The 20,901-nt window shown below is 33.6% G+C and overlaps 2 protein-coding genes across 5 annotated transcripts in view; both read left to right on the top strand.

The window, feature by feature from the left end:
• Positions 1-8,642, top strand: part of LOC149782877 (protein-glutamine gamma-glutamyltransferase 4-like) — a 38,157-nt gene extending 29,515 nt beyond the window's left edge. For all 4 annotated transcript variants that reach the window (XM_089934414.1, XM_089934413.1, XM_089934412.1 and 1 more), the window contains 6 exons: positions 1,888-2,038; positions 2,909-3,018; positions 4,311-4,473; positions 5,961-6,103; positions 7,267-7,340; positions 7,606-8,642. In XM_089934414.1, coding sequence (XP_089790540.1) covers positions 1,888-2,038; positions 2,909-3,018; positions 4,311-4,473; positions 5,961-6,103; positions 7,267-7,340; positions 7,606-7,887 — 923 coding nt within the window. In that variant the 3' untranslated portion in view covers positions 7,888-8,642. The remainder of the gene's footprint in view (positions 1-1,887; positions 2,039-2,908; positions 3,019-4,310; positions 4,474-5,960; positions 6,104-7,266; positions 7,341-7,605) is intronic.
• Positions 8,643-8,945: 303 nt separating this feature from the next.
• Positions 8,946-20,237, top strand: LOC149782876 (hemocyte protein-glutamine gamma-glutamyltransferase-like). The gene is made up of 3 exons (XM_089934409.1): positions 8,946-9,164; positions 13,026-13,165; positions 19,440-20,237. Exons 1-3 carry the CDS (start codon positions 8,976-8,978, stop codon positions 19,585-19,587), a joined length of 477 nt encoding a protein of 158 aa, XP_089790535.1. The 5' UTR covers positions 8,946-8,975; the 3' UTR covers positions 19,588-20,237.
• Positions 20,238-20,901: the final 664 nt, after the last annotated feature.

Below are 20,901 nucleotides of genomic sequence, written 5' to 3'. Positions count from 1 at the left end.
GCTTTAAAATTTTTAAACCACAAAAGCAGTATGCTCAAAAAAAACAGTAGCGATTTGTTTATCTATGAAAGAAATATTAAAGGATTGCGCAGTTAGTTTTATGGACTCTTTTATGACCATATGCACTAAAGGAATGAAAATTGCATTTTAGAATATACATGCATTTAAAAAGTATATTTTTTCATGAAAAACAGTTGGGTACCTCCTTGTTTATCAATAATATGACACAAAACGAAGTCGAGTACCTGCGTGATTTATTGTTAAACTGACACTGAATGCATCCGAGTATCCCCGTGATTTAGCATTGAACTGTTGCAGAATGCAATCGAGTACCTCTGTGATTTAGCATTAAACTGATACTGAATGCAATCGAGTACCTCTGTGATTTAACATTAAACTGATACTGAATGCAGCCTAGTATCCCCGTGATTTAGCATTGAACTGTTGCAGAATGCAATCGAGTACCTCTGTGATTTAGCATTAAACTGATACTGAATGCAGCCTAGTATCCCCGTGATTTAACATTGAACTGATGCAGAATGCAGTCGAGTACCTCTGTGATTTAGCATTAAACTGATACTGAATGCATCCGAGTATCCCCGTGATTTAACATTGAACGGATGCAGAATGCAATCGAGTACCTCTGTGATTTAGCATTAAACTGATACTGAATGCATCCGAGCATCCCCGTGATTTAACATTGAACTGATGCAGAATGCAGTCGAGTATCTGCCTGATTATCATTAAACTGACATCGAAGGCAGCAGATTACCTCCGTGATTTAGCATTGAACCAACACAGAATGCAGTCAAGTATTTCCGTGAGTTGTCAGTAAACTCACAACATTTTGTTAGAAGAACCTTTGCAGTAAAATTTACGGAGGTATTCACTTGCACTTTAGGATTAATATTGTGTTGAAATCTGAAAAACTCTCCATAAAATTGTAAATTTAGACAAAAGGTCTTTTTAAATTCTTGTATTACACAACCAATATATATCAATATATATATATATATATATATATATATATATATATATATATATATATATATATATATATATATATATCCCCCTTTTGGAAAAACTACGATTTTAATTTCTTCCAGGTTTATCTTTAGTTTCCAGATGTTGCTGTGTTCTGTTAGTTTATATAGACTTCCTTGGTGTTGAGTATCAGTTTCGGCAAAGTCAATCAAGCCATCTGCACATAACTGCATATTCTAATGTTACTCTTTTATTCTTGTCAGAAATGTTTGTCTTTAATTCACTGAGAATAAATGAAAATAAAAAGGTGACAAAACACAACCTTGCCTTAATCCAGCCAAGCATATAAAACATTTCTGTCAAGGTAGTTTATACACGAAACTAATGACTGACCTAAAATTAAATCACCAAGTCTGCAGTTTGCAATCCTCATTCCAGATAGATGACAAACTTTCAGTAAAATCTCTCACATAGTGATTTAGCTCCTTTCTGTCCTGGTTTTCTCTTCCACCTAAATGTATATCCTCGGCTTATGCAATATTTATATAAATTATTTTATTACTATGATGTATAATAAAGGTATAGGTATTCAAATCTCCACCAGTAATAAATGGGTTGTTCGGATATATAATTCTATAATGTGCAGATTCTTTTTCTATGATGGTAAACAAGTCTTCTTGTACATGTATTGACGAGTGTTCAGGTGACATATATATTACACAAAACATTGATCATCCTGAACAACAACAACAATAATAATAATAATAATAATAATAATAATAATAATAATAATAATAATAATGATGATGATAATAATAATAAAATCAGTGCCTTCGTGGTTAATACGGGAAAAGAGGGACGATGTCGTTAATGTTCTTGATAACGATCAGAATGGTTTAATAGTTTGCAGGGCAGTTGGAATTCCATGCCGATGTGTGACTAACTACTATTCAGGGAGAGACAACGACAGTAGTCAAACGATCGATTTTAACTACTGCATCCACCAAGATAAAGAGATCGTGCAAATAGACACATCAGATCATGACTTCATCTGGTATGCGATACTTTTGACTTATACATGACTAACATCTATAATAATTCTTAGAACATATGACCATTTAACTAGTCATTAAATGGTTTGAAGTGTGAAGACCATCGTTCACCAACCTGTTTCCAGTAAGTTAGTCAGTTATTTAGTCACCCTTGCAACAATATCAATAAACTTAAAATTTTAGTTACACACATTCCAAGGTGATAGTAAAATTTTATCCAACCTAGGATGTATGACTCACATGAACGATGATGCTCCATTGGTCGTATTGTTACCTTAAGTTCACTTCATCCATTTCGTCTTCAGACTAACATTTATATCTACTCAAAAAACTTACAAACAAAATTAACGGCTGCATTATACTTTAATAACAAGAAAATATTTTATAAGTTTAGGACAGCACCTTTTGACAAATTTAGATTTAGTCAAATTTATGACTGTTTCACACGAAAATGACGAGACTTATTTCTCACTGATTACCTAGATATTTCAAAAGTCAACAGTAATGGGAGAGAGAGAGAGAGAGAGATGGGGATGGAAGAAGAAAAAGGAAGAAAATTGAAATAGGTCCAAATATGGAAATAAAGGTCTGAATAACATACACAAAGGGAAATATCTTTCCAAATGGAAAAAATAAGCAGTTCCAAAAGTGATATCGAGACTCTGGCGATATCACTTATCTCCTGCTAATATATTTCAATGTCTCGTTAGCAAATATATATATATATATATATATATATATATATATATATATATATATATATATATATATATATATATATATATATATATATATATATATATATATACACAATAGCTTGACTCGTGTTATTTTGCGACTTAAAATGCAGGTTATGTGCATTATGTTTGTAGGAATTTTCACGTATGGAATGACGTTTGGATGTCACGCCCTGACATTCCCCTGCCCTACAACGTACCGGACTGGCAAGCATTGGACGCAACGCCGCAGATTTCAAGCAATGGTGAGTGATTTCAAGCTTGAAATTATCATGACCGGTATAGTTTAACGAGAAGAAAAAATAATAATAAAATAAAACTTTTTATCAATGAATCAACAGCCGCATTCCTTATTAATTTATCTTTATTTTTGCGATAATTTTAATACAATACACGTATCAAGATAAAACTTATCCGGTCTTTTTGGCACTATTTCTGGCTGGTAAAATTATATCACAAATACATAACAAGCCAAGAAAGATTGGCACATGCGAGCAGGTATTATAAAAAATCATAGTATCGGTAATGTATGCATGCATTTCTTGACAGCATCATATACGCTTCTATATTACAATAGTACACACACACACACACACACACACGGTGCATCCTCTTTAAACAAACAAGATACATGTCTTTATAAAATCTGAATTATCTTCAGTTACGTTATCATCTATATAAAATTCAACATACAGCCTTAGCATATAAGGGTCCAACTATCTGCATAAAATTCAACACACACCCTTAGCATATAAGGGTCCAACTATCTGCATAAAATTCAACATACACCCTTAGCATATACGGGTCCAACTATCTGCATAAAATTCAACATACAGCCTTAGCATATACGGGTCCAACTATCTGCATAAAATTCAACATACAGCCTTAGCATATACGGGTCCAACTATCTGCATAAAATTCAACATACACCCTTAGCATATACGGGTCCAACTATCTGCATAAAATTCAACATACACCCTTAGCATATACGGGTCCAACTATCTGCATAAAATTCAACATACAGCCTTAGCATATACGGGTCCAACTATCTGCATAAAATTCAACATACAGCCTTAGCATATAAGGGTCCAACTATCTAAGGCCATACAATACAACAGAAACTCGCTCATAAGAACCTTTTCCGGAAAAAAAGTTTTTGCGAATTATACATAGTCCCCCTGCCGCATGTGCACATGTGCTATAACGTGAGCAAACTCATTCGAATTCCTATTTATCTGAAAGTGTTTGTGTAAACAGATGTGTAATGGTCAAAATTGTTATACATTAGTTGACTGTTGGTCTATTAAATCTGATGTACAAAATCTGCAGGAATATAAAAGCATTTGATCACTTATGTAGGAAACAGAAATAACAGTACTTTCGTTTTTATACATACAACAATGAAAACTCAAATACATTCAGATATATTTAAGTAAGGACCTTCACCTTGAAAAAGCATATAATGGATATTATACCATGTATGAAAATAATAAAGAGTATGAACAAAACGTAATTTAGCATCTCCTGCATTCATAAGGTTACCATTCCTGTGGACCGGCACCGCTAACGGCCATTAAAGATGGCACAACCCACCTGAAATGTGACGTAGACTTCTTCTTTGCCGAAATTAATGCAGATGTTCTGCACTGGTTCAGACTCGACAAATCCGACTGGACAGTATTCAAAGTAGAGACAGGAAGGTGTGTTTTTTTGCAATATATTCTCATTGTGCATGTTACCTAATGTAGTAGTTTTACATTGTCAATTTTGTGTATTCCGCAGAAGCCAGGTAGCAGTATTAGGTAGGTAATTAAGTCGAGACCGCAAAGGAAGTGTCATAAGTTAGCAAATGCAGAATGATGTGTATGTTCTAAATTTCTCTCCGTTTGAATGGCATGAAATTTTGAGTAACTAAATGCATATATTGACAATCATCTGAATGTGTACCATTTGGCGAACGTATTACATGAATCAGTATTTTATCTACGTTACACATGAAACAGTATATTATCTACCTTACACTTGAATCACTATTTTATTTACCTTTGTACATAAATCGGTATATTATTTATCGTTATGCACGAAATAGTATTTTATTTATCTTTACACCTGAATCAGTATATTATCTAACTTTAGACTCGAATCGGTGCATTATCTACCTTTACATCTGTATCAGAATATTATCTAACTTTAGACACGAATCGGTGCATTATCTACCTTTACACCCGAATCGGTGCATTATCTAACTTTAGACTCGAATAGCTACATTATCTACCTTTACACCTGAATCAATGTATTATCTAACTTTAGCCTCGAATCGCTGCATTATCTACCTTTACACCCGAATCAATGCATTATCTAACTTTAGACTCGAATCGCTACATTATCTACCTTTACATCTGTATCAGTATATTATCGAACTTCAGACATGAATCGGTGCATTATCTACCTTTACACCTGAATCAGTATATTATCTAACTTTAGACACGAATCGGTGCATTATCTGCCATTACATCTGAATCAGTAAGTAATCTAACTTCAGACACGAAGCGTACATTATCTACCTTTACACCTGAATCAGTGTATTATCGAACTTTAGACACGAATCGGTGCATTATCTACCTTTACACCTGAATCAGTATATTATCGAACTTTAGACACGAATCGCTGCATTATCTACCTTTACACCTGAATCAGTATATTATCTAACTTTAGACACGAATCGGTGCATTATCTGCCATTACACCTGAATCAGTGTATTATCTAACTTCAGACATGAATCGGTGCATTATCTACCTTGACACATGAATCAGTATATTATCTAACTTTAGACACGAATCGGTGCATTATCTACCTTTACACCCGAATCAGTATTTTAGTTACTTTTACATTTGAAGCAGTATATTATTTACCTTTACACATCGATGTTTTAGGGGTTATGTCAAAAATGTTCGGGTTCAGAAATTATAATTCATTAGTGTTTTAAAGGAATTCGTGATTTAATTTGTAAGTTTGCGACCACCCCACCCCCACCCCCACAATGCCGCTGTGATAGTGATCGAAGCAAATTGTTTAACTGGAATGAATTTCTGTTTCCTAACTTGCGCTTGTTAGTTACATAATACTTTGAGATGCATAACACTTACACATCAAGCAATTTAAATGCATCATGTATATCTAACTTTAGGGTTGGCCACAAGATCAGTACCAAGGTTCCAGACGGAAAACCATTGACCACTGAACAAGATAAGGACCACATTCGGCGATTTACTGACGAACAACTTAGACTCACACGCCAGGACATCACGGACACCTACAAATATGCTGAAGGTTACATGCAAATGATACTTTTAGGTCCTGTGATATTCTCGTTCTGTAGAGGAACAATAATTCGTGACTTGACTTATATTCAATTTGTATTCAGTCATATATTGGGTCGTATGTCGTTTCATTTATATTGTATAGCTTTAATGTGAGTTAATGAAAGGTTGAACTCTGCGCAGGAAAGAAACTAAAAATAAACTTTCCACACCATTCTGGATGTGTGATGAATTTAATGCAAATTAGAAATGTTTACCAGTTTTAGTCTTTGTGGCTTAAACATGCGGCCAAACCGTGTATAGGTGGCATTTAAAATATGAAAAATGTTTTGGGAAGAATAATTTCTATCTATTAAGGTATGAGTATTTTGGATTAATTAATCGATGTGATGCCAATGAACAGGATTCTTAACAGGTGACATATTGATGCACACGACTTTCTATGCATGTAAATTTACACCTTTACAAGTGACATATTGATGCACACGACTTTCTATGCATGAAAATTTATACCTGAACCAGTATAACGTGGGAGAATGTTTGCAAACATTCGTCAAGCTTGTATCTGTTGTTCCTATGGTTGCTCCGATGCAATATCTGAATTGTAAAGAAGCAATGAAATTGGAGCCTTTCTATCAGAGACAAATTGCACATAGTTCCTGATAGATTCTGTAGAAAAATTGGTACGGAACAAAACATCCTATGTACAATTCCAGTCCACTGCGGGATGGGGGATGTGGAGTAGACACGATACGCTGTCTTGCATGCCTCTTTAGGTGGATACTGGAAGTAATCTTTTCTTATATTAATCCTCGGATGGTGCTCCCGATGTAAAGACATTGTAATTACTAAAAGACTGCAGTTTATACAGACAAAACTAAATTGTATTTTAACGGTTGTATCCTTAGTTGCATTTATCTTTGCTTTTTTGTATCTTGTAGTAGTGTCGGAAACATTTTTTTCCTGATATTAGTTGTCACATTGCGGGTATTTTTTCTGGTTGAAAGAGAAATAATTTATCTCCTTGGGGATTTTAACAAGGTACCTAATTTTGCCATTTTCGCTAACTAGCTACTGCTCAGTTTTCTGTTGCCATGATCGAGCTGATGTGCCGTTAAGCCCTATACCTACATATAGACTGTTAAATTCTATATTTATTAATAAATCTTTCAGGTTCGTGGAAAGACAAGAACATTATGAATAAGGTAGTCAAAGCTAAAAGACCAGAACATAAGAGTAAAGCAAGGGTATGTACACATTTTGCATAGATCTGTATAACATTTAGTACTTTTCTGGGAACAAAAAATATGCCATCACACATGATACAAGAAATGAAGATATTTAGGCGAGATACCAAAAAAGCCATTTGTAAAGTAACGTACATAGGCAGCAATCCAACGAACAGACAGAAAAACACATGACCTCCTATGTTCTCAGTAAAAATAAGAGTAATATTTCAAAGACAACAATATTATCCTCTTCTCTGATAAATGATAAACCAAACTGTTACAGGATGTTGAGTTTACACTAGTACGACGGGACTATGTGACTATTGGCATGTCTGTTGAGTTAGTGCTGAAGATGGAAAACAAGAGTACGGATAACAGAACTGTAAGGGCTTTTCTGCTTTGTGAAACTGAATACTACAACGGGCAAGAAGCTGACGTAGTCAAGCAACAGTTCTTCGAAACTATTTTGAAACCATCTGAAGGCAAGTTCATTTCAAACAATTGTTTCCAGTTACAGTTAGATTTACCTATCTGGTTAAAAGGAAAGGTGTCTACCTTTGTCTGAGTCTGATAATAATTTGCGACATATAATTATGATATAAGTCATTATAGTTAACACATTTTCATCACAATGATATGTTTTCAAGATAATTTAACATCACGAAGTCATTAATTCTTTGTAGAATGTCATATGCCATATATTTCTTACACAAAGATGATCTATACATTTGCATATAACTGTTTCAAGTTATAATAATGAGAGTTTTGGCCGCAAAACGAAATATGTTTATGGAAGAAATCGGTGTATCAAAATATGACTTGATAAACATAACCTCTGATCTATTGCTTTCAAAGGGATTCGGTACCAGTACCATATCTGTGACGTAATTAAATATGAAAAATCATGGTATTTTATCTTTATACTGCCAGCAATCCAGTCCTTTAATATTATTCTTGCAAGGAATCAAGATTAAACATAAAAATGTACTCATAGGAGATGACCTTTAATACCACCATGATTTTGATTTTAGTGGTATTCATCATCATCATTATCATCACCACCATCATCATCATCATTAACATGATCGTAATATTGTATTCATTTTATTGTTGTCGTGTTTATGTCCTGATAGTGATCAAATAAATGTATTTCATGTTCATTTCGGTTATCATCTGCAATGCCTATTGAGGCTAAGTCGAGGACTTAAAGTGAGGCTAAGTCGAGGACTTAAAATGATATAATGTATTCATTGACACTAAGTCGAGGACTTAAAATGATATAATGTATTCACTGAGGCTAAGTCGAGGACTTAAAATGATATAATGTATTCATTGACACTAAGTCGAGGACTTAAAATGATATAATGTATTCATTGACACTAAGTCGAGGACTTAAAATGATATAATGTATTCATTGACACTAAGTCGAGGACTTAAAATGATATAATGTATTCATTGAGGCTAAGTCGAGGACTTAAAATGATATAATGTATTCATTGAGGCTAAGTCGAGGACTTAAAATGATATAATGTATTTCATTGACACTAAGTCGAGGACTTAAAATGATATAATGTATTCATTGACACTAAGTCGAGGACTTAAAATGATATAATGTATTTCATTGACACTAAGTCGAGGACTTAAAATGATATAATGTATTTCATTCTGATATTACATTTAGCTTCAGAAGTAAAGTTAGAGGTAAAGGGGCAAGAATATCTCCATAAAATCAGGGACCACTGCTTCATCAAACAGATTGCTATTGCCAAAGTCAAGGAGACGGACCAAATCGAGGCTTGGCTTGATGACATCATGCTGGACCGACCATGTCTTCTTCTAGAGGTAATTGCATTAGTATATCCAGAATCGTGCTTTGATGATATACATTCTGTCTCAGAAAAAAATTAATTCATCTCCAAATGCTTTTTGCTTTGAGTGGTCTTAAGACCTTTATTGTGTAACTTTCACCCTGAGATTAATTCAACTGGCGTTTTCGAAGACTTTTATTGTGTAACTTTCACCCTGAGATTAATTCAACTAGCGTTTTCGAAGACCTTTATTACGTAACTTTCACCCTGAGATTCATTCAGCTGCCATAATTTGTCCGATGACTGAAGATAATCGGCCTTTTCGTGTCGTTTGCACCTTGTTTTATACTGTGTGATCTACTATCAGTTAGAGCTGGAAATGTAAATTAATTTAACATTTAGGATTGTACAGATCTGTTTCCGGAAGTTGAATCCAGTTTTTTTTTCTCACGCCAATATTTAACGAATGCGGAGAAACTTTACAGCGAGCATGATTAACAAGGGATATGTTCGTGAAGAAAGTTGATGACAAAGACGTAAAGGTTTGAAGTTTGAACAGCATATAAAGGAATAGTGTGTTGGAGAATCATGATTGAATATTTCTGTAACCTGCCCAAAACTGAGAAAAGTATACGTGAGCACAAACTACATGAAGTTGGACGATCCATTTATGAAAGGAGAGATGAGTGTGGACGATGTTACCATGTTGCCAGAATTACAATTTGTTGACTCTCCAGGACTCTATAGTCGAAAAAACTTGAAGGCTTACAAATCTCTCGAGTCAAAGAATCAATTTTTAACACATTTTGTTTATATCTTTTTATCGGTTGCTGTGGCCACCTTGAAGGAAACATCATTCCACAGTCACGACGTGACAATTTCCATATTAGAAAAACAACCTAACAACTGAATGTGGGACCAACCAAGTTTGCCGATAAGTAAAATTTCTTCTAAAGCTGTGGAAAACCAATCCAGATGTTATGATGTTTAGAATTACTGCGCCTAATTCTCAGCCAAACTTGTGTGGGTCATGCCTTCCATAGTTCTTACTAAACTTTACAGTGAGGAGAATTTGGCACTCTCACAAGAAGAACTATGTACAAAGTGCAAAGAAGTAATTGACAATCTGCATATGACGTTATAACAAGCAGTCAAACTGGAACAAATATCTTGCAAAGAGAAAATGCTCCATCTGGTTTGAGTATCGGAAAGGAGGGTTTACTGCATCAAACGTTTACAAAATTTTGCCAATTTTTTTATCAGCCACCTCATTAAATAATGCAGTATAACCCAGCAACAAACACATCTACAACTCAATGGAGAATTAAACGTGAAGAAGATGCACTCTAGAACTATAAAAGTGAAATGATGGAACAGCATGTAAATTTAGAATTGTAATCTAGTGGACTAATCATACACCGGGATTATGCATTCCTTGCTGCATCTTCATGTCCTGTTATTACAAATGACAGTTGTAGTGGAGGAGTGTTCGAGGTGAAATGAACCGCTCCCTGTAAAGTTGAGGACCCTTTATATTTCTTGAAGAAAAAAAAACATTCCAAATGTGAAAAGAATTGCTACCTATCATTGAAACATTCAAACCTATATTACACACAGATCCAAGGGCAAATGGTTCTTCCTAAATTTAACTTCGGTAATTTTGTACGTCGAATACTGAGCGTGTTCAAGCCGATTCTGACATTTTCCTGAAAATGTAACAAGCTTTGCGACTATATTTCCCCAACATTGTTCCTTCTGAACTATTAGGCAAAAATCTCAAGTCAGAAATGGAATGGTTTGAAAAGAAAAAACGTAAGATTTTGTTGTGTTTTTGACGAAGAATATGATATGACCGCGTGCGATAACAAGAGCTGTCCTACAAATTCAGTGTGTGAGGTTCAAATTGGATCTAAGGCAAAATTAATGTGTTTAAAATGTAACGATTCCAGCCCAACCGGAAACGAATTAGCTGACTGTACAATAATGTATTCTATATATTTTTAATCTTCTTTGTGACAGAATCGTAACCAATGTCAATGTTTATAATTTTTAATATTGCAGCAATGATAGCCATAATGGATTTTGTCTGATATATCATCTCACAGTTTGAAATTTTAAGAAAATAATAGCTATTTACACACATATGAGCAAAAACAAAAGTTGTATTTATTGTAATATCTTTTAATGAAGGTGTCAAAACTAGCTGCAAATGACTATGCATGGAATTGTTTTAAACACAAAATCACAGAAGAGTATGTTCAATAAAAATCCATACAACAAGTTACAACTGTGCTGATTGTCTTTGAGAATAATGTCATGCCTTTTAACTTCTTTATGCTTTCAAAATATAAGTCAGAATAATATTAGTAACATAATTATATTGTTTCCATGGAAAATGCAGCGAGGATTATAAAGAGAGAAATATTCGTATGTAGTCCGGGAGACAGACTTAGAAAAGGCGGTCATTCACGTTGACGAAGCACCGATTCCTTGGAGAATTTTATCTCAATGTCATTAAAAGTTCATCCTTGTGCGTTAGTTTTCTTTGTATTTCTTGGAATGAATACATGTTTCTTCTTCAAATAGACACACAAAGGTGTCATCGTTTGGAGTACCTGGAAAGAATTTTATTTTCTTGTCATTATCTTGCATATATTAAAATGCTATTGAACTTTTATTCAGCGATTCTATTAAAATGGCATTTTTGGGGTGACATCCTTTAATTTCTTTAAAAGTTCAACCTTTTTGCATTTACCTTCATTAAATTCACGTAAGCTTGTGGCCAAAAGTACATTTTTCTCTTCCTGAAGTTTACCTAGCTGGGATTTTAAATTTCTGTTCGTTGCCAATATCCTTTGTAGAAGTGAAGCATCGATGTCTACTTTTACATATCTTACATACTCCTGCTATCTGAGTCCATGTTCCAGGCACTCTTTTCGCATCAACACCATTAGTATGCAGACACCGCGGAGTTTAAGCTGCAAGATTTTTCGTTTTTGTATGCACCCTTTCAAAAGGGCGCTGATGACGCTCAACTTTGTCCCGAAATACATGGTCTTTCTTTCTGAACACAAGGGAGTAATTGAATATTGTTGGCACAAAGTCAGAGTCGCCTGGAGAATAAAATCAACTGGTTACTACGAAACAGAAGAGTACTGAATGCCCACTCTATTCGAGCTTTCAGCACAAAGGTGAAAAAAGAAGAAATATAATTGACAGAGACATGAGATGTTTTATATCTTACCCTTAATGAAATATTTAATGCATACCCGGATGTGAACGGTGGGCGCAGAGTTTTCTCTGCGGATGCAGCAATCCGATTATTCCTCAATATTTCCTTATTTGGAATCTTGAAGAATTTTGTGTCATCAGATTTTTATTGTGGGCTGGCATATTACTATTTATTATTGTCTTCGTCGATCAATAATGACAAATTCTCCATTCATAAAAGACGAGTTGGTCACTCGAGTTTGCCCTACGTCAAATACGCATGACCGTACCGGATGCGGCTATGGGATAGGTTTGGCCATCTAAAATTAGTATTGGAAAAAGATATATAGGTATCATTCTATATTAATCATCATTTATGAGAATTACACGTATATTATCCCTGTTGAGGATAAACTGCTCAAATTTCTCAATACAACAGAGAGCTTGATCAGTCCCATCCACAATGTAGGATCTTGAATTGTTCCTGCCGTTTGATTTTCATGTTATATCTCTCAGATGAACCATAACTGTTTGCTTTTTTGAAAGGTTTTATCTGAATCACTAAATGTTTAGTAGAAGTTTAAAATATTTTTGGAATCGGGTTTAGGGGTAACAAGTAAGCCAAATGAGATGAGTGTAATTCAATAGTTTCTTACAAATGCATCGAATTTTTTAACCATTCCAGCCAGACAAGAGCATAAAGAAAGGTCAAAGCTTCCAGTGTCGCATGTCATTTAAGAATCCGTTGACGAATAAAAAGCTTACAAATTGTACGCTGAGCGTTGAAGGATCTGGAATACAAGCTGTTGAATTCCAACAAATGAAGTAAGCAAGAGTATTTGTATCAGTTACTATTTTCTCATATTCAATAGTTTCATTTCTTTTAGTTCAAAATTATTTGTAGTTTGCATTGGTTTTCATGTACATAACCTAAATCCTTAGGAATGAAGACAAAAGATAAGATTCACGAAATGCTACAAATCTTCGATGTAATTTGATACCTATTAGTCAAACTTTTGATATATGAGAATTTCCTTTCTCTCATAATTTTATAATTTTATTATGAATTATCGTCAACACGTGGTTGTAAAAAAAGCAGTAAAAATAACTATGAACCATGACATTGAAGTGTCCACGTGTAATCACTGCATTTGCTTTTCGCCTAAATGCTCTTGACAAATTAGGTTGGATCTTTATCGTACATTCGTTAAAGATGAAGTCATCAGAAAAACCTTAGATTTAACACGTCAGCTGAATCGTCATAGACGCAGCATACAAATCTCTCATTAAAAAGAACGGCAATCATTACAGTTTTGGCATGCAGCCAATGAATATCATGACAAAATTGCACACGCGGAATATAAATATGACTAAATGTGAATACTATTATCTCTAAGTTTATTTCTTCTGTTCAAAGCACATTATTCCAAAATTCTTTCAATTTCCCTGATTGGAATTTCCTTTAGATTTTCTTGTTTTGTGTTTCACAGAGTGCATTTACGTGGACCCTAATGGCCCGAATTCATTTTGTTGTTGTCTGTGACAAAGGAGTAAAAAATAAACATTCATGCATTAGTAATTTTCAGTTTTAGGAAAAGAGAGTGCATAATCCTGATTAAGCTAGACGAAATCATGGAAACTATATGAGTCTACTGAGACTAATTATGTGCTTCATTCGGGAAATTTGTATCGGTCCACAAAACATCAAGCATTTGATTTGTGCCTTTGAGATCGATACTTTCGCTGTTCTGATCAACTTCATGCAGAAAATGATAGATAAGCATGTAGTCCCAAACGTGACATCATTAACGGTTGATAATATGAGTTGTGTTTAAACTAGTTTTCTAATATTCCATCCCCGAAAACCGCAAATGTGATATTATTATGAATTCTTTCACTAATAATGGCTCTTAAGTGTATGACTCCTACATACCGTCTGTACTCGCTTATAAGTCTAGTCAAATTGCAAACAAAGAGTCTGATCTGCCGTAGCGGAAGGGTCTATGTTGTTTAGTTCTATTTATTACTCCTAACAAACTGCGCAGACCAAGATATGCTGGCGCATTATGCCATGGCAAATCTGGGTTTGTGCAATTTACAGTTTTACTCTTTTTACAAGCGAGTATATAAGGTATGTTGGAACAAGTACCTGCCCCTGATGTGTATGAAGAAGTGGCCTTTTACTAGAACAAAGAAATCGCTAATATTGAGATTATAGTGCAGGGACTTTTCTATATGTTATAAAAAGGTGGTCTTGTAGACATTAATAACATTAAAATGACTAATGATGCACCACCAGTCAATAAGGTCATTGAGATAACAAACGAAAATAACTGAAAAACCCAAAAACAAATAAAAGAAATAATGATCACAGTTAATGGAAAGAATTAAGAAAATACTGTGCATACCAATGCAGAACCGCTGTTTTCTGCGTATTTTAAAATTATTATATTATATAAGAGAAATCGAGAAAATAATTACATCAGATGCATAATAACTCTTCAAAAATAAACTGCAGTTCTTTAAAACGGCACATTGGGAACCCCAATTTAATTCTAGTTTTATCGTATAATTTCTTCTTGTTCTACAGTTTACTTGCTACTCTTTTTTTCTCCATCATAAATCTATTAGGCAAATGTTGAATGAACAGATAATTTGCAGTTCAAATATCTCTTCCTATTTTTAATCTCTCTCTCTCTCTCTCTCTCTCTCTCTCTCTCTCTCTCTCTCTCTCATTTTCTACTAATGACTGCCTAAATTATGTCTGAATCTTTTTCTCCTCGCTTTGAAGAATTTGTTTTAAAACGATTAGAATCAGTAGTAAGATTTACATACTAAACTGTACATAATACTGGCCGCTTTGAGCAGTAAGGTCTAAAAAAAAACTACATTATTTTGGCCGGTTTGAGAAGTTGGGCCGACACGGGCAACATACGAGTCGGTTTGAGCAGTAGGACCTACATTAAAAGATGTAAATAATACTGGCTGCTTTGAGCAACAGGGTTTATATGGAAAACTGGACATACTAGCGGCCGGTTTGAAAATTAGGACCTATGTGGGAAACTATACATAATAATGGCGGGCTTGAAGTCGTATACTCTGCATGTTTCTTCTTCATATTATAACATTATTTTGTATCGATTAATATTGAACTAAAGTACATGTTCAAGGACAAAATATAATTTTTTTTCTGTGTTTTGATCACAATATGTGAAACTATTCTGCACAAAATCTATAATTTTTACTTGATCGGACTATGCATTCAATACGTTTCTACATGAGTGGCTGGTCGGCATGTTCTCAAATGCCAACACACACAAGAGCAAATTGAGGCTTAGTCAAAGTCGGTAATTTGTAACAATTAACTCTTTAAATTGAGCAGTAGCTTTCAGGAATTCGGCTGGAGTAAATTTTAAGAGTTTTAATTTGCACATACTGTTCTACAAAAAGCATGATAAATTTACATTTTTATATTTTCCCCAAAATTGACCTTTAAGTATTCGCTAGGGATATCATAAATTCGTCTCACTTTTTTAAAAAAAATATTCAGCTCTATGCAACTTGTAATATGTCCTTTAGTGCGGGGCTAGAACCTACTAGCTTGTTTTATAGTCCGGGAATTTAGATTTAAATTCCACATTATTCTGTGCCCCAATCTTTACTCATTATAAGTTGAGGAAATAATACATGTTGTACATATCTTCACATTTTTGCTGACGTCAAAAGCAACATTTCCAATTTTGAAGTTTGACGTACATATCATCACACTTTTGCTGAAGTCGGAGGCATCATTTTTAATTTGGAAATTTAGAGTCCAATTTCAATTCTTGTGCTCAAACGAGTTATTCACTACGGGCCAGGCCTTTTCCAGCCATTATAAACTTTTTGAGTACATAACTCATAAACTCTTTGAGTACAGAACTCAAGCTCGAGCTTAGAACCAAAACTTTAAGAAAGATACTTAGAGGACAGGTATGTAATGGAGATTGGCCATGATATTAAAAAAAAAATGAAATACGTCTAAAACCTTTATTCTGAATAAAGCTAAAAACGCAAAATATTTCCAACTTTAAGTCAGCTGGTTGGTATTATGCTCAAAAGGTTTTTACAAAATTGTGTCTGGCCCTGTAAAAACAAAAATGTCTGACCACATAGTTTGAACATGTGCTCAAACTTTAATTTTTTAAAAAACTTATATAGATTCACTAGGATAGACGTTAGAATCACAAACCTTTCATGAGTTTCTGATTATTTATGTCTATACCTACCTGCCAAACTATAACAAGACTGAACAAAGCATGATTTTTATATTTTTGAGTTTCGAGTCTGAATTCAGTTTTTGTGCTCAGAGAGTTTCGTGACTCAGGACTTAGGGTCCTTATTCTCGAAACCTGTTGAGCACGAAACTCAAGCACAAGCTCAACCTCTGAGTCCTTAAACTAGGACCTTTCAAAGCTGATTAAAATGAAGTTAGACTCGAAGACAATCAGGATCTTCTAAACTTTGGTTCCTGTGCTAGTATGATAAATTTAAACTACGTACATTCCATACAAGTATAATTTCTGATGTTGGTGTTTTTGTATGGGGCATATTTAATTTAAGAAATTGTGTTGTTGCTGTCGTTGTTGTTGTGGGTTTAAAGCCATTTTGCAGCACACGTGTCGGACAGTATAACTGGTGGAGGAAGAATCCGAGGAAACGCCAGGAATACCCAGCGACCAATAGGAAGCTACTGGAAAGTTTTCTCAAATATCCATATTAGACAAGTCTGAGACTATAATCAGACAGAGCTGAAATGGCAGTGATCGGTAAAGACGATCGACTTGGACCACTTGGTCATACAAGATCATAGAATTTTTTTCAAATGCAATTTCAAATACAAAATTTTGGGTGTATCATTATAACGCATTAGCCTCCGAATTAACAAGCATATCACAGCATAGATCTGGATAGTGGTGTTTTGATCAACTTGCGACTCTTGCTATAGAGGTTACGCGAATACAGAATCAGGTCCGGCTTTCACGAACTTCATTTGAGCATGTAGTTAAACTTTGAGTACCAGTCAAAATCAAATAGTTAAAAACTGGTCAAATGAATGTTTTAAATATGAATTTTATCTTCCAGAATGTAAGTGAAATACGGATAGAAATTACAACTCGTTGTTTCTTTTTTCTTTACTCTTTGTTCTATAAAAGTTATTAAAGGGAACTCGAGGATCAGGTACTATGAAATATCAAAGTACACTTTTATTTTAATTGATAAATATAAATGTTGAGACATTATCATTGTATTGGAATTGTGAATGTCGTGGCTTGCTTTTCTTTCTTTTTTTAACAACTGGATTGCATTTAAGAACGAAAGAGAAGTGGGTATCTGCGTGGGTTCGAGTCTAGGATTCAGCCAATGTGGGTATGTGAGAAAGCTTGCCAGTAGCTTCTCGTGGGTCGGTGGTTCTTCTTGAGGTTTTCCCGGTTCTTCCTCCACCATTAATACTAGCCGCCATGATTAGCCTATCGTGTGCTGAAAAATGGCGTTAAACCCCACAATAAACAAAAGAAGTGGATATGGATAAAATTATCACAACCGATCAATTATTACCCCTCTTATTAGTATTTTTCAACTATTTCAAGTTTCTAGATGCGACACTAAGCTTACAAGTATTAAATTAATCACATCAAAGACAGAACGATGTTTTCTCATACTTGTTCAGCAGTAAATGATGCCAAAATTATTGAATTAGAGTACGATTTTGACACGAGTTAGATTTAAACTATATGTCCTATATGGCATCGTTAAATCAAATCTATTTTATATCAATATAACAGTCTTATATCTTTCCTTTTTTTCCCTTTCTTTATATCGAGGCTTCCACACATGAAATAGGTTCGAACTTTCGTTCTCCTACATATGTTATGTATACAAAATAACAATGTAAGACATGTTTGCGCTGTGAATCTTTCCTCGCCCTCTACTGTTGGCATGAATGTCTGACATGGGCAAATACTTCTACAAAGGACCAGTCACTCGTTTTTCTTAGGTATTCAGAATCGGCAAAAAATATCATAAAAAGCGGAAATGCCATCTCGCTAAAAAATTAATTATAAGTTTATATTAAATTGTTATAAATTATTATTATTGTTATTATTATTATTATTATTATTATTATTATTATTATTTGATTTAATTTATACTTTATTTAATTTAATTGTTTGTAAGTTTTAAAATCGTTTTATTTTAATTACATGTCAAAGTAATGGAATTTTGTTTATTAGGAATTTGATATTTCCCAGAAAATTCCGTTTGACCTGAATCTTTCCATAAATACCTAATAATTGAAACACTGTTTCTATTTTTGACTTCGTTTCCGACATTGATTAAGAAATCACTGAGATAAGTAAACAACTTTTTATTTTTATTTAATTTCGGAGTAAAATGATTGTTTTGATCAATGTCATACTGGGGGGTACGTGATTTTATATGTAAACAGCTTCTATTTCGCAATTCTGGGTTTTCAGAAAGTACTCAGTATTCAGGTTTTATACCGATGTCTAGAGAGAAATTAATTAGTTAGGCTTTTACACTGGAAAGTGTGTGTTTGTGACCAGTTTAAAGTTAACATTTTAATTTTTATTCAAATTATTTGGATTCTAAAGGATAATTCTTTTTCCTGGAAATATTTGAGTTCTCATAGAGAATTCTTGGACATAGACATTCCTTTAAATTTTATTCGGAAATACAAGCACCGGAATATTGTTTGTGGATCAAAAAAGAACTGAAGACACATTTGTACAATACAGACTACAGTATACGTCATCGCCTTCCATTTTGGATTTTTCGTCGGGACTCGAACTTGAATTCATTAGAACATTTCATTACTAGGAGTTCTAAAATTTAAATCATGGATTATTCTTGGATTATCTTTGGATTTGATTCTTAAAACCGTAAGTTCGTATTTTTTCATTTTTACTGTGTTTTTCCAGGGAAATAATTTATTTGTTAAATTTTTCAAAGCCTGTTGTTTTCACTCTTTCTTTTGTTAATGTTTATTAAATCCTAAACACGTAACATAAGCTTATTATTATTATTATTATTATTACAGAGACGTGTATCACGAGTTCAACACAATAGTCACTCTGATGCCGAAAAGATCAAAGGATATACAAATCTCCTTCACCTTTCATTGCAGGGAATTGGGTGATATAACTGGATTTACTACTGTAGTAGCAGAAAAAGAGTTAATAGAGTGAACTAGTTTGGTTTGTGTAATAGAACTCTTAATATTAAAAACAACTTGCAGAGATTATCGTTGTCTCGAGCACGAGCAAATATTGGGGTTGGAACTAATATTATCTGTTGTGTGTACAGTAATAATAATAATAATAATATATATATATATATATATATATATATATATATATATATATATATATATATATATATATATATATATATATATATATATATATATATATATATATATATATATATATATATGAGAGAGAGAGAGAGAGAGAGAGAGAAGGGTTGTTGGATGTACGTCGCACATCTTAGAATTTTTGCCCGTTATTCAAACGTAACGTATCTGATACGTCCGTTTGAATCTTCTTCAATATGTTACCCAAAATAGGATTATGTCAATTACATAACAAGAATACTATTATGATGTGATATACCTTGAAAGGTAACCTCTACTCGTTATCTATATCAAATAATTCTAGTATCCTTTTTTGTTCATGCTTTTGAAATATTAGATCAGTTCATAACAATTTGCTATGAAAAAGGAAATGTTTATATTATCATTTTAACAAATATTTTAACTAAATTTACATGACAATAATATTAAATGTTCTCATATTTTGTACTCTCTTGCTAGATTATCAATAAACAATAAATATTACAGTGTCATTGCCATTTTTACATAAAGTCTTATTTAGGCTGCTTTACCAGCTCATTTTGAATGCATCTTTAAATGTGACACGGGAACCACGAGTCGTCTAATAGTTACACGGACGCTCTAACCACTAGGCCACGGAAGCGGTCTTTTGTTCAAATAGATAGAAGCCTAATTCATTATTTAGTAGTGATTTTAGGTGACATAATTTTTTACATTTTAATTCTTTGTTTTCAGATATTCACTGTGTCTTAGCAAATAATGTTCGAAGAAGTCAGCAAAATGTACTTTATGCTAATGATACAGAAAACAGATGTTCAGAATTAAAATGATATTGATTTTAATTGCAGGAATTTATTAATAAAAGAGAATATAACAAAAGACGATGTACATAGAATAATTATTCTGATCATTCATGAAGCTGACAAACGGACGAAAGCAATCAAAACTATGCCGCCTTTGAACACATATAGTACGGACAGAGCAAATGATGTAGCCATTCCTGTTTGTTTCGGAATTGATGGCAATGCTAAATGTTAATGTGTGTGCTAAATGTTAATTAGTGTGTGCTAAATGTCAATGTGTGTGCTAAATGTTAATTAGTGTGTGCTAAATGTTAATGTGTATGCTAAATGTTAATTAGTGTGTGCTAACTGTCAATGTGTGTGCT

Source organism: Sinohyriopsis cumingii, chromosome 15 (genome assembly GCF_028554795.1).
Source record: "Sinohyriopsis cumingii isolate HCF-2022 chromosome 15, ASM2855479v2, whole genome shotgun sequence".
In the NCBI taxonomy this organism is placed as follows: domain Eukaryota; kingdom Metazoa; phylum Mollusca; class Bivalvia; order Unionida; family Unionidae; genus Sinohyriopsis; species Sinohyriopsis cumingii.
The sequence above is the reverse complement of the archived record's forward strand: the minus strand, read 5'-3'. Positions and strand labels throughout refer to the sequence as shown.

What these genes read in the sequence shown, in the direction of transcription:
- LOC149782876 (XM_089934409.1), top strand. Translation starts at nt 8,976, where the DNA reads ATGTATTTCATTCTGATATTACATTTAGCTTCAGAAGTAAAGTTAGAG. An exon ending in GACCATGTCTTCTTCTAGAG is followed by an intron (nt 9,165 to 13,025) that starts GTAATTGCATTA and finishes TAACCATTCCAG; the next exon opens with CCAGACAAGAGCATAAAGAA. An exon ending in GTTGAATTCCAACAAATGAA is followed by an intron (nt 13,166 to 19,439) that starts GTAAGCAAGAGT and finishes TTATTATTACAG; the next exon opens with AGACGTGTATCACGAGTTCA.